Raw genomic sequence first — 24716 nt, 5'->3', positions numbered from 1 at the left:
ATGTAACTTTATTGTATTTTTTTTAATAGAAGGGACTAATCGTCAAAAAAAGAAGAAGCAACTTTCTATTTGTGCTTAGTTTTGATAAATAATATAGGCAAGAGGCTAACAATTTTTTGACATAAATTAATAATAAAAATGGAAAATGACTTATTAAAACTACTATTTAGATTTTTTATTTTTCATAAATTAATAATAAAAATAGAAAATGATTTTTTTAAATTAAAATTAATATTTTTATTAAACAATTTTAATCAACTAATTGAAAAAAATTTTTGGCAGGAACTACAAATTAGTTTCAAAAAAAAGAAAAAGTAACTTTCTATTTTTTCTTAGTTTTGATAAATAATATAGGCAAGAGGCTAACAATTTTCAAACATAAATTAATAATAAAAACGAAAAATGACTTTTTAAAACTACTATTTAGATTTTTATTTTTCATAAATTAATAATAAAAATAGAAAATGGCTTTTTAAAATTAAAATTTTTATTTTTATTAAAGAATTTTAATCAACTAATTGAAAAAAACTTCTAGTGGTAACTAAAAATTAGTTTCAAATATATACACAAATAAACATTAATAATTTTTTTGAATGAAATAGAAAAAAATAGCCACTACCCTGGGATGAGTGAAAGTGCACAGTGCAAGAAAAAAAAATTCTACCATTGGAGCAAGGGTTACATGCTCCAATTGTAACTCCAATTCCAAAATGCCCATAATTTTGGTAACTGCTCATAAATATGCTCAGAGCCAATTATAGCCACATGGGATGCTCCTCCATGGCAGGTCATAGAAATATGAAAATAGAAAGGAGAAGGAAATGCAACTATATAACAGATATTAGGAAGCACATCCAATAGGTGTGGTGTTGTGCAACAGCCTCATAGAATATGGATCCTGATATCATGTGCTCAAGAAAGATCGAGGGAGTTGTAGCAGCCAGTGTAGAGCTCACTCAAAAACATGGGCATGCACAAGTCGCTCCCTTTCACCTGGCCCTTGCACTGATGGAGGGTGATTCTGGGCTACTAAAACAAAGCATTTTGTCTTTTGTGCCCTTATCTTCCTCTTATGGAGATGAATCACTGGAATCTGTCAAGAGAGTTCTACGCCAGGACCTGGAGAGGTTGCTGACCCAGGGCTCTACTCCTGATGGCATTTTGCACAGCAATGCTCTCAAAAATTGCATAAGATGTGGTAAAGAAGCAGTGAAGAAGAAGGAAGGTAGTATTCTGGTGGTGGAGCATCTGATTGTTGGTCTAATGCAGGACTCACGGATTATTCAAGAAGTCCAAGAAGTGGGCCTTAGTGCATCCAACATAAAAACCCTAATCGAGGAGCATAATGTGGTGCAGAGTATCTTCATTGATAACAATTTCCCTACCCTGAAGTCCTATAGTCATGACCTTGTAGAAGGGGCATTGGAGCTTGATCCGATAATTGACAGAGATGAAGAAATAGATGGGATCATCAGAATTCTTTACCGGAAGATAAAGCTCAACACTGTGCTGATTGGAGAGGACAGTGTTGGCAAGACATTAGTGGTGGAGGGGCTGGCTCAATGGATTGTCAAAGGAGATGTGCCAAGGTAAATTATTTTCTGGCGTACTAGTTTTTCCTTTATATAGATTTTCATATAATAAAAAATTGATGGGCTTGGAGTATTGTATTAGGGCTTGACATTAAGTTGCAGTTCATGATTATGCACTTTGTGATTTAATGAATTTCTTTAGGATGGTGCAGTTATTTGGTGGAAGTTATATTGATAGCATTGGACATGGGAGCCTTAGTGGGTGGAGAGAAATGCATAGGTGACTTTGAAGATCATGTTAGGTCTGTATGTAAGGAGGTAGAAGAATTTGAAGGGAGATTAATATTGTTTATAGATAAATTACATTTGATTCTTCGAGATGGTGAGTGATTTCCCTTTTCTTTGTGATTTAGAACTGTTGTCAACGTAATTGGCTGACATGAAGATCATTTTCAGGTCCAACTGGGGCTGCTGATTTATTTTTAAAAATGCTTCCTCTTGGCCAACTACGATGTATAGGAGCAATTACATTTGAAAAGTATAAGAAATATCTAGAGAGGGATAGTACATTCAAGCGTCAATTCCTGCAAGTGTTCGTGGCTGAACCCAGTGTGCCCAACACCATTAATATTTTGCATAGTTTGAGAGAAAAGTTTGAAGGGCATCATGGACAGAGCATTAGTTGTTGCTGCCCAATTATCAAGTGATCATATAACTGGTAAGTTTACAAATTTAATAGTCATATGATTGAATTGGGTCTGTTGTGGGGGTATTCTAAAACTTAATAAATGAGATTTGATCAGATGATTTTGTCAACTTATTGTTTTGATTTTAGCTCCTCAAAAGTTTGATGAAAGCTTGAGAAATTTGTTTTAGTTCAGCAAATTGCAGGAATCTTGTTGGCTTTGTAAGATTGATTCATTATTGTTTGTGTAAGAAAAAGTGATTGAAATGATAAAATATAATAAAATGAAATAACATGAAATAATAGATTTAATCCAAGAGAGCAAGAAGAGTTTTACCATACGAATGATACAAGATCAATGTAGTAATACCAATGAGGAAGCAACACAAAAGACAAGGATTTAATAAGGGGAAAGCAAAGAAAACCTCTTGTGAGTATTATGAATGAGGTAAATGCTTGAGAGAGAGAGAGAGAGAGAGAGAGAGAGAGAGAGAGAGAGAGAGAGAGAGAGAAGAAATAAAGAAAAATAGCTCATTTACAATAGCATCAAAAATCTGATGTGAATAATGGAGACTAGATGAAAATGAGAGAGAGAAGCACCTCTTTTAAAGAGATAAGAAAGGAGTTTCATTTCTTTGCATGTGTAACTCCCATTTCTATGAATGCCACATTCATAAAAGGTGTGTGCAAAGTGTCAAGTTCTTCTTAAAGAGGAATATCTATTTTCCTTATTAAAGGAAATACAAAAATGAGTTGTCCTCACAAGTGGACAATAGGACAAAAATGACATGTCTTTTACATGTGGACTAGAGGATAAATAAATAATACATAAGGGATACCTTGGTTTATCCTAATAAATAAATAAATACAACCAAGGAAAGATTATTAATTCTAACACTCCCCTTTAATCTTTACTTGGAGACATGTTGTCAAAACCAATTTACAATATTACAACTTGATTTTTTGAAATATCTTCATTGTGCAAGACGTCTCTCATTATCATGGGTGCATCATTGGAGAGCCAAGAGAAGTGGATAATCCTTCAAGTGTGTTACATCTTCAAGTGGATTCATGATGCATAGGATTTGTACAACAAATAATGATATCTTGTATGTGCCTTGATGGATTACCTGAAACATAGAAAAAAAGACAACTATCCACAAGGATAATTTCATCTTATATTCAAGTTAGAAACATTTTATGTATAAGTAAATTCTCATCGAGTAAATATAAGTGTAACTTGGTACCGCAAAAAAATCAAGATAAATCATATCTTGCAAAGAACAAATATGTTATCAAAACTTTCAAGAAAGGACCATAGAAAAGGCTAGCTAATGAATCCAACATCAACAATGCTTCAATCAAGTGGATATAGACAGTCCACTAATAAGTCATTTTACTGCAAGTTAATGGGTGATCAATCCATAACCTGCATGACTCATGATTTAAGCAAAGAAGTATACATAACATTATATGGCGTGTTTTCAAAGATATCAAAGGGGAGGAGAATGAGTATTAACAATTGATTGCCTTCAAATAAGAGTAAAATGCTTTCAAGATGGGTCAAATTAATTAAAATTGGAGGGAAACTCCAAGAATAAATGGTATTAACCAATTATGGCAATAGAATGATGCTAGAAAATCACAAACTACACTTATGTGCCAATCAATAGAAAAAGATAAATGTTGAAGGCAATAGTTTATAATAGCTCATAATCCCAAGGAAAAAAAATTGCATATTTGAAAAAATAAGAATGCACTCATAATTGTCAAGTCACAATAATTTGTATATTTATCAAGATATATATGTGGGCCCCCATTTATATTCATGAATAAATATACCTAAAATATCATGGTATGAGATCATGCAAATAGAATTAAGAGCATGAAGTCAATAGTTAATAAAACATGATTTCTAGGCAACATACTAAAGAGAAAAGCCAAAGATGATGAAAGAGAATCATTAACATCAAACAATATTTGCAGTAATTAAACCTCCTAAGTTGAAGTCCACCCATTCTAGAAATTGATCTCTTTTACTAAGTAATTTCTTAAACCATTTAGTTATTTTCTTAACAGATTTACCACTAGGGGAAGAGTCATGATATATGAATATACCATTTGTATCAACATTAGCATTATTACCATTATCAATATTAGCATTATTACCATGATCTATAAATGCATCATTATCATTACCACTGTAAGAAAGAATAGGAGGAATAAAGGTAGATATATGAGTAGTAGGGTTTAGAGAAGGAGGTTGGTCCTCCACTAACACAATTCTACTTCCACTAAATTCTTCATTTTGAGCATTAGAAGAATCATGCACGCCATTTCTTGCAAGACAAACATTTCATGCTATGTGCACTTTGTTAGTAATAGGATTATAAGCTTGATAACCTTTGGTATTTTGCATGTTTCTTGTGTACTTTGTAAATGCAATCTTAGATGAAGCAATAGGAGGTAAAATTTCAACTGTATTAGATAAGATATGCTCATTTTTCAAATGAGCAAGCCTTTCATACTCCATATTAAAAGCAATATTTTTGTGCAAAGAGTGTCCAGAAGAGGTAAACTCATAAAACTTGAATAAGTTATCATGACCCAACTTAGCATTAGCAACAACAGCATTAGTGCTAGGATCAATAATAGAAAATGTGTCCTTATGAAATTCAACTTTATAATCTTGACATAATTTAGCAATTGAATGGAGATTGGTTTTCAAGTCAGGAACATAAAGAACATCATGTAACTTTCCATTTGAAATATTAACACCACCAAATCCTTCAACTTTGCAACTATTATTATCAGCTAATTGAATTGGAGTATTCAAAAGATCGGGTTACAAAGAATCAAAAAATTCTTTATGAGATGTAATATGTTGAGAAGCACCACTATCAACTATCCATTCTAATCGTTTAGAGGCATTGTAACTAATAGTAAAAGCATGACGAGATTGATTACCATGAGATTTTTTATTATTGTTATTGATAGGTTTCTTATCATTTTTCTTTTTAAAACAATTGTTAGTCAAATGACCATCTTTCACACAATAACTACAATGAGGTTTCTTATTAGGACTATTATATTAATTAGGATGGTTGTTATTACGATTTGTATTTTGATTATTATTGTTCTTAAAAGAAGGTCTAGAATAAAATAGGTTGCTATTATTGTGACGATTATTAAAGTTATGATTTTTATGACTATTATTGAAATTGTGAGTATTAAAATTTTGGTTTTGATTATTATTTGGAGCATGATAAGACAATCTAAGATTTTGATTTTGATTTTTAAACACAAATGCATGTTCATTAGATCTAAGAGTACCAATTTGCAATAACTTAGCTTCCTCTTGACGCAAAAAATTTTGAAAAATACTATACGTTAATTGATTAGACAAAGTAGGAATAGCAAGTTGAGAATGAACATTAGTGATAAATTTTTGAAATTGTCTAGGAAGACATTTCTTTAAAATAATGGTAATTAATCTAATATCAGTGAGAGTAATGCCTAATCCAATTAGTTGACTTTTAATATAATCAAATTTAAGTAAAAATTCATCCATGGATTTGAAATCAATATACCTCAAGTCTTCCAAATTGTCTTGCAATTAAATCTTGTGTGATTCAGATGGTCTGTCATACGTTTGCTTTAAAACATCCCAAGCTTCGTGGGCATTAGTGCAATGAGAAATTAGAACATATAAATCTGGGTTAAGAGATATACCAATGAGGCCAAGGGCTTTCTCATTTTTAGTATTCTATGCCTTTTTTTCATCTTGTGTAGTTGAGGTACCAGGAACTATAGAAGGGTTAGTAGCAACATCTAACATATGCTTAAAAAAGAATATAAATGAAAGATGAGTTTTTCAAGCATGATAGTTTGAGTTATTTAACTTGATTTCTGGAATTAAAGTCAACATGATTTAAAAATTACGTTTAAAATTTAAATAATAAATTTGAAATAAAAAAGTGAGACTTGTTATCCACAAGAATGTTAAATAATTATTAAGATATTTAGAGAGTCAAAATTACAAACTAAAATGTCCCCTGCAAAGCCACTATCCAGATTGAAGAAACAGAAAAAATAAAAATTTGAAAATCTGAAAAAAAGTGTTACACATAGAGAACGATAAATTTTTTTATTTAACTCTATTTTCAATAAAATTTAAAATTTTTTTTCATTTTTATGTCTTTTAAACGTTGTGAAAATTTCAGCCAAACCTAGATCACGGATTGAGAGATATCATAAAAATATGATCTACCATCTTAAAATTTGAAAAAACAAATAATACTGCACATATAGTACAATAAATTTTGCAATATTATTCTGATACAAATGAAATTTAAAAAAAATAAATTATTTTTATATTTTCTAAATGCTGTTAAAATTTCAACCAAACCCAGATCATAGATTATGAGATATAAGAAAAATACGAACTGTTGTACTTTCCTTTCTAAAACAAAAAACAGAAGAAAAAAACTTGATTTTTAAAAACTTAAAAAGCTTGCAATGGAATTAGGGTTAGATACAATAAAAAAAATAAAAAATAAAGACTCCTTTGGTGGCAAGCCTTCCAAAGGAGGTTAGAAAAAATAAAAAATGAAGAACTTTTTGCCAACAAGCCTTCCAAAGAGGGTTAGAATGAAAGAAAGAAGAAAAGCCACAAAAGAATAAGATAAGACTTTCAATATTTCAAACTTCAAGATCTTCACAATATCAAGCTCTTCTAATGAACCCTTCACACAAGCTCAAAATAAGGATTACTAGCTCTGATACCATGTAAGAAAAAGTGATTGAAATGATAAAATATAATAAAATGAAATAATAGATTTAATCCAAGAGAGCAAGAAGAGTTTTACCATACAAATGATACAAGATCAATGGAGCAATAAAAATGAGGAAGCAACACAAGAGACAAGGATTTGATAAGGGGAAATCAAAGAAAACCTCTTGTGAGTATTATGAATGAGGCAAATGCCTGAGAGAGAGAGAGAGAGAGAGAGAGAGAGAGAGAGAGAGAGAGAGAGAGAGAGAATGGATGAAAAAAGCTCATTTACAATAGCATCAAAAACTTGATGTGAATAATGGAGACTAGATGAAAATGAGAGAGAGAAGCACCTCTTCTAAAGAGATGAGAAAGGTGTTGCATGTCTTTGCATGTGTAACTCTCATTTCTATAAATGCAAGGTGTGTGCAAAGTGTCAAGTTCCTCTTAAGAAAGAATATTTATTTTTCTTATTAAAAGAAATACAAAAACGAGTTGTCCTCACAAGTGGACAATAGGACAAGAACGACATGTCCTTTACATGTGGACTAGAGGACAAATAAATAATACATAAGAGATACCTTGGTTTATCCTAATAAATAAATAAATACAACCAAAGAAAGATTATTAATTCTAATAGTTTGCTTGTTTGAACTCTAAACAGATTGACATCTTCCTGACAAAGCAATTGATCTGCTAGATGAAGCATGTGCAAATGTGAGAGTGCAATTAGATAGTAAACCTGAAGAAATTTATGAAAAGGAAATTACTCAACTAGAAGTTGAGTTGAATGCCCTTGAAAAGGAGAAAGACAAGACTAGGCAGGCTGAGCTGGTGGAGGTTGGTACCAAGATCTACCTTTCCTGTAAGTAGTTCTTTTATTTTTCTACTTTGCTTCAGGCTTATATTAGCAAGCACTAAGGAAATTTATTATGGTTTGCACAGGATTTTCCATGGAATTGAAGGTAAGTTGGTGCTTTTTTTTTTTTTCCAATGAAACATAAATAGAGATAGTTTATATTAATTAAAAACCATATCATCCTTTGTGGCTTTTTGCTTTAAATTCACCAATTTATACGATTTCCCCCCTTAACATTAACTCTATAGAGTTTTGTACCCTTAAACCCCTTGTTTTGCATCTAGCAATCTAAACTTTGATTGGTTTTTCAAAGCAGTGATGATTTTACATTATACAAACTCAATCAATCTCTAAGATAAACATTTGACCTTGCATGGCAACTTCAAATTTTAGTGACTTTCCTCGGTTTGGGAGCCTCCTTTCTTCAGCAACATTCACTTTAGTTTTACAAATCTTCAATTTTATTTTCAAACATAACTGTCTTTTTGGAGTATATTTTTATACTTGTGCTTTCTATTCTTCAAACTATCTGATCCTCCAACAATTGTAGCTATATCAGTTGTATTACAATTTGACTTCGGCTTCTTTATAGTCACTTTACAAACCTACTCTTTCTAAGACTTCAATAACTTCAGCTAAACACCAATTCTTTTAAACATCTTTATGTCTGTAGACAAACTATGAATGAACAACCTCTTTATTCTCTGGCAAAGAACCTCCTTCAACACTGTTGATCTTGCTACTCTCTAGGATCTTCATGCTTGAAATATGACACTATTTCTCAAATTAGCAACTAAAAATGTAGAAAGAGAAATAGAAATAGTTTTTATTAATCAAAAGAAACTATACGAATGTTATCATCTGAGCTCCAACTCTTTCTCACACTATTTACAACAGATAGCTTTCAGCTTAAACCAACTGACAGCTCTGCCGAGCTAGAACTGGATAGATAGCTTAACATCTATAGAGGAGAAAGATCAAACATAAAATAATGTATTTCTTACTACCCAAGAACATTCTAGATGGGATAGTGACAGGTTGAAGAGTACATTCAAATCCATTAAAATCTTAAGCAAAATCTTCCAACAAGACTTGTCTTTAATGCTGGAGATATGTTTACCATACTGAGGATATGATCAAAGATAGTTGGGATTATAGTTTCCAACACAATAAGAGATTAAGATGATCCCTGTTAAAATTAAATTCTAGAGAGAGAGTATTGTGTCGGTGGAAGCAATAGAGTAAAGAATGGATGTTTACCCTACAGGAGGCAGAAGGCATGATGAATGTGGTGAGATTTTCCAATTTTAGATATGGAGCACTTCAAGAGATAGATGCAGCAATCGCTTGTTATGAAACTAACTCTATGGAAAATTTAAGGACAATAGACATTGTAGGGCCTGATCAAATTGAAGAGGTATGTGTAATGTGAGAATTCTTCTATTGATAATTTTAGTACTTGTAATTGTAGGCATTAGTTAAAGTTCATGGTGGTACTTCTAATTTTCATGTAATAGGACAACAGAAAGTGAATCTGTACTGACAGGACCATCATTACACAATATCAATGATATATTAATATAGTTTACTGATCAATGTAGGTGATGAGTCATTGGACTGGTATTCCTGCCACTAGGCTTGCCTAGGATGATAAGGATTGACTGTTAGGCTTGGCTCAAAGGTTGCATAAAAGAGTTGTTGGGCAAGACACAACAGTTAAGATAGTTGCAGAGGCTGTGCTTAGATCAAAGGTAGGACTTGGGAGACTACATCGACCTATTGGGGTCTTTCTATTCTTGGGGCCCAGTGGAGTTGGTAAACTAGAGCTTGCAAAGGCTCTTGCAGAACAACTGTTTGACGATGAGAACTCCCTAGTCCGGATTGACTTGTCTGAATACATGGAGCCTCATTCAGTTTCAAGGTGTTAGTTTTGTTAGCTTTGGATAGCTATTTGTCCATTTGCTATTATTTAGCAAGTAATTGTTTTGCTAACTAATTCGTTAGATTAGAAACAAATATTTGTTAATTAATTGATCACTTTTGGAAACAACTAGAAACCAACTTGGTTAGGGTTGTTAAGTTGTTTTAATCTCAACTGTCGATTGTAAATCAATCTCGGCTATTGGTTTACCAAAAGGAGTAGTATAAAAGGAGGTTAGGGGGGCATTTGGAGAACATGAAGTTTGGAGAAACGTTTGCAGTGTTAGCAAACAGTCTTGCAGTGTTAGCAAGGGTGCAGTGTTAGCATGGGAATAGCAGTGGGGAATATCAGCGGGATAAATTAGGAGGTTGTCAAAATTCTACCAGTAAGAGGCAAGGAATTTTGTATCTCTTGATTTGCTGAAGTTTAATATAATTTCTCATCTATAGAACTGGTTTTCCCTTAGGGGTTTTTCCAAGGACAATTTGTCCAAAAATATTGTGTTCATTGTGTTGCGCATTTCTTTCCGTATTTTATAAGTGAAGTTGCAGTTGTGTTATTTTTCGATATTAGTTGGGAATTTGTTTTTCAGCAGTTTAATAATAGTTTACGATAGGAGATTAATAATCAGTGATTGAAATAGTTGATTTTTCACACAAGGCTCATCGGTGTTTCACCGGGGTATATAGGGTTCTTATTAAATCTTCTTACTCCAGTTGTTATGAATAAAAAGCATTCAATATTTAAGCTCAGTTCTAATGAATTATTGTAGATATCGTAGTTATGAAGAAGGTGGGCAACTGACTGAAGTAGTTAGAAGACGACCTTATAGTGTGGTTCTATTTGATGAAGTTGAGAAGGCACATGTATCGGTACTCAACATCTTACTTCAGATGCTTGACAGTGCTAGATTGATGGATGGACATGGCCATACAGTTAACTTTTCAAACATAGTCATTATAATGACTTCCACTGCCGGAGAAATGTACTTGCAAGATGACCAAGACCAAGCAACTATTGAAGTATGAACAGTTGAGAAATGACCTCCTTTTGTTTCAACTTTCTTTTATGCTCAAGGAAAAGCTCATGTGGTGTTGAATTCTAGGTCAGAACGCGCTTGAGGCCAAAACTATTAATTAGGCTTGATGAGATACCTATCTTTGGTCCTCTTAAAAATGAGGAGAGGAGAAAAGTTGCAAGATTGCAGATAAAAGATGTAGCTATGCGGCTTGCAGAGAGGGGAGTTACTTTGACAGTCACTGATGCAGCTTTGGATCATTTCGTTAAGGAGACCTATGATCTTGTAAATCTTTTTTATTGTTGTTGTTATTAGAGCAGTGGTCAGTTATACTAATCAGTCACAAATTGCAGGCTTTAGTACACAATTTTGGTAACAACAATATTAAAATTGTGCACTGACTTCACTTTGGATTTAATTATCTATTGACTACACTTATATTTTGGGTATTGCAAGCTTATGGCATTAGACGCTTAAGGCGTTGGTTAGAAAAGGAAGTGGTGAACCAATCGTCCCGAATGCTCATAAATGGAGAAATTGATGAAAACAATAGTGTAATGGTAGATGCAATCTCTAGGCAGCCAAGGTTATCCTATCATGTGGAGAGGAATGGAAGACTAGTAAATCCAATCATTAAAAAATCTAGAAATTCCTATTAAAACCTTCAAATTTGATGCACATCTTAGGCTGTCACAAATATGGGAGCTGAAGATATAGATGAAGATGAGACTATGCAAGAAACTAATGCGTGTTTAATACTCCCATTGATTTTGTGAGGATGAGCTGACGTGAATGGTTGATACTTTTATTATGTGAAATATATTAAACTGATGTTTTTCTAAGAATGCACAATTGCAATTGTTAGTCCCTTAAAACCAATGTTCCCAGTTGTCTCTGTCAATCAATTTTCATACCCAAATTTATTGGACTTCTAAAGTTTAGATATAGATTGATTTTTAATCATTAATGTCTTTTTTGATTAGCAGATGCTAAATTTCCTGGGAATATTATTGTTTTTCAATTAAAAAATATCAAAAAGGAAAAATATCTACACTTTGTGGAAAGTTCTAGGAAACTTTGGAACGTTTCTGATCTTTATATTTAGAGTTGGAAGTGTAACTGGCTAAATAGCGGAATATATGCACAGGCTGGCCAACGCCATTACATATTTTGTCCATTAAATATTTCAAACAAAATATACTTGGACTCTTACAGTCCCTATCTCTCTCTTGAAATGCCCAACGAGAGTCTAATCTCGAAATCGACACAATACAATTCATTTTATTTTAAACAATCAAAGAATTTTTTATTATTATTTTATTTTATATCAGATTTTTTTTTGAAATGCATCAATACGAATTTATTTAACTTATGAAAATTTAAATAATTTAAAAAAAAGTAAAATTAGTAAGTATTTTAGGGAAATATATTTATGCAATGAATTATAAATTTTTAAAATTTGTTATTATTTATTTATTTATTTATTGAATTAATATTAATTTGTAAAAGTGTAAAATAATACTTAAATTTAAAGTTTTTAATGTCAATCAAATTTTTAAATTGAAAAATGGATGGATATTTATTTTTTAAATATTTATTATAAATAATTTAAATAAAATGTAAATAGTACACAAAAAATTTGATAAATAAGAATTTATGAAATTTATTTATTAACAATATAATTATATCAAATTTTTAAGTTTTAGTTATCATTTAATCATTATTAAAATTGTTATTTTTACTCATTTTTACTTATTATTGTCATTTATCAACACAAATATAAATAAAATAATTGTAATTACATCAAATGTCTAATTATAAATTATTATTTACAATTTTATAATAAATTTTTATTTAAAATATTTCGTACATGATATAAACATTAAAGTTCATTAAATTATCTATAACATAAATACTAGTATAACTAAAAATTTCATTCATTTTTTTTGTAAAATAAGTCTATCTAATTTCAAAAGAATTTATATAAAATTAGTAAATATTGTATTCAAATGAACACAAAAATTATATGAATAAACTATTGTATTTGTTTTTACATACACTATGCTTTGATATTAATACAAAGAAGTTTTATGACACTAGAAAATTCAACAAATCAAATTTAGACAATGATTTATTTTACAATGTACAAATTTTAAAAAAATAATATTCCATAAAAATCATAGCAATTAAAAAAATGCATATTCTATTGAAAAAATCAAATTAAAAAATAAAATCATTGCAATACAAATGATTTGAGACTCTTGATTTGCCTCATTTTTACTTCCATTTTCTCTCTATAATTTGCACAACTTTTATTATATTTAGTCTATTTCTATTTTAATTTTTTGACGCGTACATGAACGTCAATTTTTTTTAAAAAATGGAAAATGTTTACATTGAAGATTGTTGCCACTATAGAAAGCCTCTCGGCTTAATAAATAAAATATTTGAACAAGATAACTTAATCAAATTTCTAAGTAAAAAATATTATTTAATTATGATAATTACTTTCTACTCCTACTTTTTAATATTTTATAGTAAATCTCATTCATTACAATTATAATATTTGAAACATTAAACGTATAAATAATTAATAATTATATTTATTCATGAATTAATATAGCTTATATATAATTTGATTTTTTTAAACTACTATTAAAGATAAAATTAATATTAAAAATAAATTTAAGAAGGATATCTATTTTTAGTTTTAAAATTCATTAGATAGATAATATAAACTTTTAGTTATTATTTTTAAAATTTTAAACTTAAATATTATTTTACATTTTAATTCTTAAATGTTACTACAATTGAAGCAATAAAAGAATTGAAATAATAATAAAGGTTTAAAGCATTATAATTTATTAAATGTAAAAATATAAATCATTTTAGAAAAGAATTAAAATAATAATAAAGGTAGACCTTATGATTTATTACATAATAAAAATATATATTTAAAAACAAAATTTGATCTATATTTTATTAGTTATAGTCTTAGTCTTTATGTTAATTTTTGAAAAAGTATGTTGATTTCAATAAATTAAATGAAAGTACGTATATTAATAGCATTTAAAATTGAAACCTATCTTACAATCCAAAGATGGTGGCTTCAATGCATTGTGTGCATTTTGAAACAAACTCTCAGATAAGTACATTGTGTTGCAAATATTTGACGGACAAAATAGGTAATGACACTGGCTAGCCGGTGCATATATTTGACTATTTAGCTAGTGCCTTTAAAGGCTATATAATTTTGTTTATTTGATGTTGCATGCTTCTGATTCCTTTATTATTGAATTTTTTTTGCATTTCTTTTACTTGAAGTTGTCATTCATAAAATACTCACAAGGGTTTAAAGGCTATATAAATTTGTTTATTAGATGTTGCATGCCTTGCTTCCTCCACGAGGGTTTTTCCATGTTGTGACTTCCTATACTATTTTTGAAACCCATCTTACAATCCATAGATGGTGGCTTCAATGCATTGTGTGCATTTCGAGACAAACTCTTAGGATAAGTACGTTGTGTTGCAAATATTTGACAAACAAAATAGGTAATGACACTAGCTATCCGGTGCATATATTTGGCTATTTAGCTAGTGTCTTTAAATGTTATATAATTTTGTTTATTTGATGTTACATGCTTCTGATTCCTTTATTATTGGATTTTTTTTGCATTTCTATTACTTGAAGTTGTCATTCATACAATATTCACAAGGGTTTAAAGGCTGTATAATTTTGTTTATTTGATGTTACATCCCTTGCTTCCTCTATGAGGGTTTTTCCATGTTGTGACTTCCTATACTATTTGGTGCCTCTCAGCTAAATTTTTTACTGCTATTTCATTCTGACAAGGATGTTTCTGTTATAGTAGAAACAAGGTTTCATCTTTTATGATACAAGGGTTTTTAAAAGAGTACTATAGCCTCTACTGTTATTTTACCCTTACTCTTGTATTTCTATAGCTTGTGATGAAATGGTTTCCATTTGCAATACACATTGTCTTTTAAATGCTGAAATCTTTTGACTAGAACATTATTCACCTTGCATCTGCTATGACCCCTATATATCTGGATGAAATTTTAACTCTTATTTTTATTCACTCATAGCTAATGCACTTGGATATAGAAGCCACATTTAGAAGGCCTATGTATGATTACAACAAAGTTTGTGCAAGAATTTAGAATGTTTATTTCTTCTCCTTTGCAAGAAATGTACCATATAATTATCATGTTGTCTAAAACATAATATGGACCCTTCACTATTTACTTCTTTCTAATTATGAGAGCTATCTTTTTTTGATTCATTATGCTAAGAGGCATAAAATTACCATAGTAAACTTGATGAGACTTGAAAATTGAATATGCAAATTGTTATAGGAATATGTACTTGTCTCTATATATAATCATTGTATGGATGATATACTAAGTTGACTAGAGTGATTAATACCTCCATTTTCTCACATTTCTCACTTTTTGTAGGGTATATTATGTATATCTTGGTGATAGAGAGATGCAACTGTTGTTTTCTATTACATCCCACTAATTCAGCTTGAAAATGAATGTTGTGATATGAATCAACACATGAATACTTTATTTTGATTATCCTATTTATATGTCATCTTATATCATGTAGTGAGTTGACCTCTATCTCTATGCATACTTTAGTAATGGTTTTTATCATTCATAGGCCATGACTAGAAATTAATCATTAGTTGGTTTTTAACTCATACATGCATTTGAAAACACTTTTTTAAAACTAAAAAATTGTTGTCATCTCCTCCATAGATATCTTTCAGTTTGGTCCAAATTGCATGAGTAGTTTGGAAATCCTTTACCTCATCAAATTAAATATAACTGAGAGTAGATGCAATATCAATCATCATGATATTATGATTCTTCTTTTCAACAATATCTTCAATAGATAATTTTCCAATGGGAGTCTTGTATTCGGTATCAAGATATTTGCAACCTGAATCGCTGATAGTAGCCATATGTAACCTCATAAGTCCTTGCCATGCTGCAAAATTGTCTCTATTTAGCTAAGGAATTTCTCTTTTGTAAGGCATCCTGATCTTTTAGCTTAGGTCCTTGAAACCTTCTCTACAAGCACCAAAACCTCTAATACCAATTGTTGGAAATATAAGAGGAGTACATGAGAGGGGAGGGGTGAAACAATTACTACTAAAATAAATCCCAGATCCTTTAGATGTCAGTATAAAAAGAAAACTAAAAATTGAATATTGTTGAAGCTGGGTAAACACATACATAATGTTGTAACTCGGTAAATGCTTGACATATTAACTTTAGATTTTATCTATGATTACCACTACAAAAGAAAATAGCTTGAACACAATAAACACCAAGATTTATTGTGGAAACCCAATTTGGAAAAAACACTAATTTTAACTAGTTACTATTTTTCACTATTTTGAAGTGAGCCCTATTAGGAGCCAAACTTGTTAAAGGTTATAAAGTACATTGTTATGTGTGACCCTGTTAAAGGATTTAATAACCTTGTTAGGAGTGGCCTTGTTAGAGGTCTTGAAAAAATTCAATAGAACTGCCACCTTGTTAGAGGATTTGCAAATAGCTGTTAAGCCAACTTTGTTAGGAGATTTAGATCACTACTACAATGGTTAGAGAGTAACAATGAGATGACCTGATTTGAATGCAACTAATTTTCTGATTACAAATCTCTATTCTAGCTTGTACTTTATCCAACTTAATCGAATATGGCTTTTCTGCTTCACAAGGATACTTTTCTTATCCTTTAAATTTTCTTCCTCTTCTCATCATTTGATATTTAATAACATCTTCATGCTTTCTCATACACACACTTTGAAATCACAACTTGAATTTATACTTATATCTTCCACTTTGTTAGGTTGACTCAAATACAACTTAGAATAATTAATATTCATCACCTTAGTTGACTGATAGATAAATCAATCAAGCTTAATATGCAAAAATAAGAAAATCCTTCATTAGGCGACCCAACTTGGTAGAAACTAACTTAGAAATGATTTCCTTTGTTAACCAATAGGAGATCAATTAACACTGCAAACTCACCAAAATCCTTTGGTAACTATGTGAGCTTGGTTAGCACTAGTTCCATCCAACTTTCCTTCATTAACCAAGTGAGATTAGTTAACACTCACTTTATACATACTTTCCTTTGATGCTCGAGTGAACTCAGTAGACACTACCTTTTGAACTAGGCAAACACAAGAATGCTTAGTAGACACACAAAACTATCTTCACTACCTGAGTGAGCTCGACATATACTAACTGATAGTGATTATGGTATTTTTGTAATATCAAAGATAATACATAATTAATCAATTGTATCCAACAATGTGTGTGTGTGTGTGTGTGTCTGTGTGTGTGTGTGTGTGTGTGTGTTTTCTAGAAAAATGTATACCAGTTATGCAATAACAAGTAAGGTAGGTACATAATTGACCTTGTGATATAACTTATAGAAACAAAACTACTATTATGAAAAATGAAAGAAACATTGTTACTATTGTTTGGAAGTGTTGAACCAATCTCTTTATTTACAATAAACTATTGTATTCCCTAATTTCCAAACAACTGAAAGGATGAGAAATAGAACATGTCATTGTAAAAAAATGTTATGAATTCATAGGTTATGTATGAATCAAAGCATCAAAAAAATTTCCATGCTTTTTGTTATGCATAGTTCTTGTATTGATGGTAGCTTTTCATTGATATGTTTTAGCTTTTAGCTAACTAACTACTAACTAATAACTACTAACTATTAATAACTAACACACCCAAAATTAATTCAATCATCCAATCTGTTGTAGAAAATCACTTTTTCAAATCCAATAAATACCTCAAAAGCAATTCTTGAGGTGAATCCCATTAACTAGGATTAAAAACTCTTCTCCTTCCATAGTAGATTGATGAAAAGTGTTATGAGCCTTGCATCTTGTAATCATAAACATACCACTCCAAATAGCACCAAAATTTGAATGCTTTCCAAGTCTTTTCCTTAGCTCATCCCATCTAAGTACCAAGTAACCTTTACTAAAGATTCTAGCAATAACCTTTTGTCGAATTCCCTCTTCATTTGCTAATGATGTTCGTGAAGCTTTTGAAAAGATTGTTTATTATTTCTTCTAACTTAATCAATTCAACTAAACTAACTTCCATAGGTTACTGGTCTAATAGGTCTACCTCCTTAATCAGTGATAAGCTAGGAAACTCGATAGATATAGGCAACTTAGCTTCTTTTCCATAAAAAAAAATGTAAGGATAAATACATATAGAATGCTTAGGTGTAATTCTATCACCTCACATGGCTAACAATAGTTTTCTATGACAAACTTTTTGATTATCATCTATAGTCCTCTTAATGATCCAAAACAAATTTTTGTTTCTTGATTCGTCTTGTCCATTACCTTATGGGCAATAATAGGATGACACACTTAAATAAATGTTATTTTCAAAATTGATTGTATCCTTGAACCAATAAAGGCTAAAGTGTGGGACCAAATCTTGGTAGAAATATAAAATTGTACTTTCATTTGCATCTTTCAATACAATTGCTTCTCTCCACTTCAAAAAATAATAAGTCATTTTTAATATATATTTATGATCAAAACTTGAAGGTGGGTTAATAAGACTTATAAAATCAAGTCCCCACTTCAAAAATGATTTTTCCACTTCAATTGGATTCAAAGATAACACTGCTAACCTCTATTTATTAGTAAAAATTACACATCTTCAACACTTTCTTACCCACTAAAATGCATCCTTATACATGTAGGGCCAATAATAACCAACTTTCATATTTTTCAAAACTATTGTTCTAGATGTAAAGTGACCATCTGAAGGTCCATTATGAAATTATTCTAATACTTTATTGATTTGATTTTCTTCAATACATCTTAGTAATACTCCATTGTAATCCTTTTTTAATAGAATATCATCAATAATGACAAAATGAATGGCTTGTAATATGAAATACCTCCTCTTTGAGATACTCAAACCTTGAGGGCATTCACCTTTATAAAGGTAATATTTCATATTACAATCCAACTAATTACATGTGCCAAATAGTGTTTTGATCAACAATATCATTAGTTAGGATAATGTTATCTTATTGCTAAGGTGTTCTCTCAATATTTTCTATAACTTGTTCGCACATTCCTTTCCCTCTTACTAAATTTGCAGTCTTTATCTAAACATCATATTCCATGACACATGTTATTCGAGAAAACCTCTTATCATTCAAGTATTTATTCAATAAAAATATGTTGATTCTTGGATAGGAAACCATAAGATGAACCTTATTAATTAGGACCAATCGTTTGAATTTATTGCAATGATTTTAGTCCCATTATTCTTTTCAAACTTCTAAGACTAGAGTTGAGTCAATGTGATGTCATGTTTGTGTCTAGATTTCTCTTAAGGAACTTCTCTTATCTATTCCTTTGTGTTCACCTAGTGCACATTCATAAGGTATATAATGCATTCATTCATATTAGGTGATTAAGAAAGGGAGGATAAGTTTATTCATTTCTTAGATGAGAGGGAGGTTGTTCTAAAACCGTAATGCTTGGATCAAGTGTTCATGGTGAAAACAAGATGCATTCAAAAAGAAGATCACACTTACTTTCAGAGAAGAAGGTAGAAGAGAACATCAAGACCAAGGCCAGGGGATATGATGCAAATCATGGAAATAAGTTAGAAAGAAGAGCATTCGAATCTGATACATAAGAAGAGCTCAAATATCCAACAATGGCAAACACCCTATGTTGAAAATATAAGAGGAGTAACTAAGAGGGGAGGAGTGAATCAGTTACCATAAAAATAAATCCCAGATCCCTTAGATGCCAGAATAAAACATAAGCTTCACTAAAAATATTGATACTCGGTAAACACACAACCACTCGGTTAATACTGAAAATTTGTTGTAACTTGACAAATGCTTAACATGAAAATATTAAGATATTATATGTGATTAGTTCCTTACTTAAATTAGTTTCATACACATAAAAGAAATAGCATGAACACAAGTGACACCAAGATTTAATGTGGAAACCCAATTTGGGGAAAACCACCAATTGTAACTAGTTACTAATTTTCACTCTTCTGAAGTGAGCCCTATTAGGAACCACTCCTATTAAAGGTTACAAAACACACTATTAGGTGTAACCCTATTAGAGGATTTAATCAACCCATTATGAGTGGCCTTGTTAGAGGTCCTTAGACACATCAATAGAAATGCCACCTTATTAGAGGATTTACAAATAACTATTAAGCCAACTCTGTTAAGAGATTCAAATCACTGCTACGATGGTTAAAGAGTAACAATGAGATGACCTAATTTTTGATGTAACTAAATTGCTGATTAAAAATCTCAATTCTATCTTTTATACTCAATCCTTTCTAATTGAATATATCTTTGTAGCTCCACAAGGATATTCTTCTTATCCTTCTAATTCACTTCCTCTAAGCGTCTTATATTCTTCAATACTCTTCCACACATTCAATTCCCAACTTGACCTTATACTTATACCTTATGCATTGTCAAGTCGACTTGAATACATCTTATAATAATTAATATTCATTACCTCAGTTGGCTAGAACCAACAAACAAATCTATTGAACTCAATATGCCAAAACAAGAAAATCCTTCCTTAACCAACCCTTCTCGGTAGACACTAGCTCAAAAATGATTTTCCTATGTTAACCAAGTAAAATCAGTTAACATTACATCTTCACAAGCTTTTTTTGGTAACCGAGTAATCTCAATTAACAATAGTTCCATCCAAATTTTCCTTCATTGACTGATTGAGCTTGGTTAACACTCATCTTCTTTGAACTTCTCTTTGGCACCTGAGTGAACTCGATAGCCATTGACTTCTTAACTTTGGCAAACTTTGAAATGCTTTGCCGACACAAGAAACTATCTTCAATGATCGAGTGAACTCAGTATACATTATCTGGCAAAGATATGACACTTTGTGTAACATCAAAGACAATACACATTTATCCAATTGTATTAAAAAATATCCCTCTTTGGCATCGATGGCAATACAACATGTCATAATACAATGAAATTTTAGAGAAAAATAATGGTAAGGAAAATATACTTAGTTTCATTTAGATTCTTACCCATTAGAACTCCCTATATTAATGTGAACTCTCTCTACCTTCAATTTCTCCCTCTGTCATCAAACTTTGACTTCAACATCTTCTTCTAGTAGAAAACTCTCCCTCTTTGATGCCATACCAAGTTCTTCTTCTTTGACATCTCTTTCCCTCTTTGACATCTTCAAGAAAAAATTATGTGATATGATACACAAACTTCTCCCTGTTTGACATCTAATACCAAAGACAATATTCAGTAAATATCAATGTACCATATGCACCAATTCATATGCAATCTACCCTTTTCAATATTGCATCAACTAACTAATCTTCAAATATGCTCTCGTTGATGAATCACTAAACTTTATTTAGTGAGCTTCATATAGCGGAATGACCCCTAACTTACCTCTTAGATAAAAAAAGGATTCCTTAAGTAATGGCTTAGTGAATATGTCTACAATTTTTCCTTTAGTATTCACATATTCCAATATTATCTCTTTGTCTTGCACCAATTCTCTTAGAAAATGATATTGTATAACAAAGTACTTTGTCTTGGTATGCATCACTGGATTCTTTGATATATTAATTGCATTGGTGTTATCATAGAAGATAACCACTGAATCATTGATCTCTACCTTCATGCCTGCCAATAGTTGCTTGAACCAAACAATGTTGGAGAAGTTAACTATGGCTGGCACATATTCTACCTCTGTTGTTGACTAAGAAATATAGTTTTGCTTCTTAATTATCATAGACACTAGTCTTTTACCAAGAGAGAATGCTCCACCACTAGTGCTATCATCAACACTTCTTTCTGAATCAATATTTGTGAATGCTTTCAAATCCAAAGTGCCTCCTTTTTTGTACCATAATCCATAGTCTTAAGTTCCCTTTTGATACTTCATGATTCTCTTGAGTACAATCACATGGGTTTCTTTAGGATTTATTGATAATCTTGCCACCACACCAACCACTAATGCAATATTAGGCCTTGTATGCACTGCATATTGCAATTTTTCAATCATTGATCTATATGTGGTTTGATCTACCTCCTTAGAATCATCATTTTTGGAAAGCTTATGTCTACTAGACATAGGTGTTCCAACTAGCCTTGAATCCTTTATTCCAAATTTCTTTAGCATCTCCTTGATATATTTGGATTGAGTAATGTAGATACCATCTTTCTTCCATTTAATCTCTAATCCAACAAAGAATTTTATCTCTTCAAACATGGACATCTCAATTTCTTTTCTCATCTCTTTTGAAAAAGCTTTTCATAAATCATCATTTCCAGTAAATAATGTTTCATCCACATAGATTTTTGCCAACACAATTTTCTTGTCTAGCCCTTCTTTGATATATAGGCTATTGTTATCATTTTCTCTTTAAAAACCAATCTTTATCAAGTAATTATGTAGTCTTTCATACCAAGCTCTAAGAGCTTTCTTGAGACCATACAGTTCTTTGTGCAATTTATAGACGATATCATTTTTGCTAGGATCCACAAAACCTTTAGGTTGTTCTATGTAAACTTTCTCTTCAAGAATGCATATTTCACATCCATTTGATCAAATTTAAATCTTTTATGTGCAACATAAGCAAGTAAAGTTCTAATGCCTTCTAATCTTATAATTGGAGAAAAAGTTTCACCATAATCAATACCTTCTTCTTGAGAATAACCTTTTCATACTAACCTTGCTTTGTTTCTAGAAACTTCTCCATCTTCATTCAACTTATTTCTAAAAACCCACTTTGTGCTAATTACATTTTCATCCTTGGGTCTAGGAAGAAGAGTCTAGGTCTTATTCTTTTCTATCTATTCCATCTCTTCATTTATAGCTTCAATCCAGCTTTCATTATCCAAAGCTTCTTTCATTGATCTAGGTTTAAATTCAACAAGAAAACATGTACCTTTCAATTTGTTTCTTGTCATTCTTCCATTTGACTTATCTCTAGTGATTTGATCAAGTGTATGGTGTCTTCTGACATATCTTGCTAACACAGGTACTTTGGATTTAAAACTTGTTTCACGGGCCTCTCCATGATCTTCTATATCAATCTTGAGTCCCATTTCCTGTGACTCGGGTTCTTTAGACTCAATTTTCTATGGCTATAACTAAGTAGCCTTCGATTGTGACTCAGGTTTTTCAAACTATGATTTAGGTTGCACTAGTTGCAAATTAGGTGTTTTTGGAGATTTTGGGACTCAAGAGGTGAGGCCTCCTGACTTTCAATTCAATTTGGCAATGTATTAGGTTCATAGTAAATAAACCTTCTATAATTCTCAAGTTCTTTGCTGCTCTCTTCTTCAATCTTTTCTGCAAACTCATCAATTTGACATGTGCACTTTCTATGACCTTATGAGTTGATAAATTCAAACATTTATACACCTTACTTTTGTAGGAGTATCCTAGAAATATATCTTCATCACCTTTGACATCAAATTTATCTTTCCTAGTATCTTTTAGAATATAACATTTGCTACCAAATACTTTCAAGTAACTTACATTAGGTTTGTAGCCATACCATAGTTCATAAGGAGTTTGACTTGAATCTTTCTTCAGCTATACCCTATTCAAGGTATGCACTATAGTATTGATTTCTTCCTTCTAGTATTTGATTTCAATGCTCTTTTCTATCATCAAAGTTATTACACAATCCATTATGGATCTATTCCTTCTTTCAGCTATACCATTCTGCTAAGGTGTACCAAGGGCTGATACTTGTCTTTTAATTCCTCTTTCAGTGTAGAATTCATTAAACTCATTATAGATGAATTGATCACCTCTATCTAATCTAAAACATTTTAGTTTCTTTCTAGTTTCCTTTTCTACTCTTGTTAGATACCATTTAAACTTTTGAAAATCTTTTGACTTCTCTTTTAGATACATTATAGTCATCATTCTAGAATAATCATCAATAAAAAGAATAAAATGCTTATCTCCACTATAGCTTTCTATTCTAATAGGTCCACATAATTATATATGAACTAGCTCCAAGACTTCTTTAGAATGATAATTCTTGCTTTTGAAACTTGTCTTTCCCATCTTACCAATTTGACAATTTTTTCATAGGCCCATATCATGTTTCCTTAGGCTAGGAATACCTTTCACTCTTTTTTTTCTTATCTTTATCAGATTTTCAAAGTTCACATGACATATATTTTTATGTCATAACCATATTTCTTCTACTTGAGTAATGAAACACGAAATTTCACTGAGATCTAGATAGAATAGATTACCTTTGGTTTGTTTACCAGACCCAACTAGATTTCCTTTTTCATCTAGCAACTTGGCCTTCCCATTCATGAATTCTACCTTGAATCCAACATTATTCAATTGTGCCACACTTAGTAGATTATGCTTTAGTCCTTCATCCCAATAAGAATTGTCAAATCTAAGTTCATTGGTTAGTGAGATACAACCTTTTCCTTTTATGCAACATGGTTCATTATTTCCAAATCCCACACTTCCTCCATCATAATGTTCCATATGTTTAAATTTTTTTTTTATCACTAGTCATATGATGTGAGCAACCACTATCAATAATCCATGTATCATTTTTGCTACATGAGAGATAAGTGCCATCTTATCTCCTTCATCATCAAACTCATCTTTTACAACAATATAGACCATTTTATCATCTTCACTACTCTCTGAACCTTTAGCCATAAAACAAGGTTTCTTGCCTTTGTCCTTGTAGTCCTTAAATTTCTTAAAATCCTTCTTACCTTTTTATTTTCTATGCTTCTTTTCATCTTTGTCTTCTCTATTTGGACATCTTGCAACAATGTATCTAACTTCTT

At 31.0% G+C, this 24716-nt stretch overlaps 2 protein-coding genes across 2 annotated transcripts; both read left to right on the top strand.

Moving 5' to 3' along the window:
- The first annotated feature begins 891 nt into the window (after positions 1–891).
- Positions 892–9393, top strand: LOC149570469 (chaperone protein ClpB1-like). The gene is made up of 7 exons (XM_089817178.1): positions 892–1589; positions 1745–1834; positions 1978–2141; positions 7677–7835; positions 7937–7956; positions 9118–9267; positions 9322–9393. The coding sequence occupies exons 1-7, from the start codon at positions 892–894 to the stop codon at positions 9391–9393; spliced, it is 1353 nt and encodes a 450-aa protein (XP_089673304.1).
- On the top strand, positions 892–11448 carry LOC149570468 (chaperone protein ClpB1-like). The gene is made up of 10 exons (XM_089817177.1): positions 892–1589; positions 1745–1918; positions 1978–2250; positions 7656–7860; positions 9027–9267; positions 9452–9771; positions 10432–10461; positions 10553–10793; positions 10877–11090; positions 11246–11448. The coding sequence occupies exons 6-10, from the start codon at positions 9749–9751 to the stop codon at positions 11446–11448; spliced, it is 711 nt and encodes a 236-aa protein (XP_089673303.1). The 5' UTR covers positions 892–1589; positions 1745–1918; positions 1978–2250; positions 7656–7860; positions 9027–9267; positions 9452–9748.
- The last annotated feature ends 13268 nt before the right edge of the window (positions 11449–24716 follow it).

Source organism: Cupressus sempervirens, chromosome 3 (genome assembly GCF_028749045.1).
Source record: "Cupressus sempervirens isolate cs-2001-9-10 chromosome 3, ASM2874904v1, whole genome shotgun sequence".
In the NCBI taxonomy this organism is placed as follows: domain Eukaryota; kingdom Viridiplantae; phylum Streptophyta; class Pinopsida; order Cupressales; family Cupressaceae; genus Cupressus; species Cupressus sempervirens.
The sequence above is the reverse complement of the archived record's forward strand: the minus strand, read 5'-3'. Positions and strand labels throughout refer to the sequence as shown.

Excerpts from the sequence above, each read along its gene's own strand:
- LOC149570469 (XM_089817178.1), top strand. The coding sequence starts at position 892 with ATGGATCCTGATATCATGTGCTCAAGAAAGATCGAGGGAGTTGTAGCA. Across the intron at positions 7,836-7,936 it reads GGCTGAGCTGGTGGAGGTTG|GATTTTCCATGGAATTGAAG; the intron begins GTACCAAGATCT and ends TGGTTTGCACAG. Across the intron at positions 9,268-9,321 it reads GGCCTGATCAAATTGAAGAG|GCATTAGTTAAAGTTCATGG; the intron begins GTATGTGTAATG and ends TTGTAATTGTAG.
- LOC149570468 (XM_089817177.1), top strand. The coding sequence starts at position 9,749 with ATGGAGCCTCATTCAGTTTCAAG. Across the intron at positions 9,772-10,431 it reads GAGCCTCATTCAGTTTCAAG|GCTCATCGGTGTTTCACCGG; the intron begins GTGTTAGTTTTG and ends TTTTCACACAAG. Across the intron at positions 10,462-10,552 it reads GTTTCACCGGGGTATATAGG|TTATGAAGAAGGTGGGCAAC; the intron begins GTTCTTATTAAA and ends TAGATATCGTAG.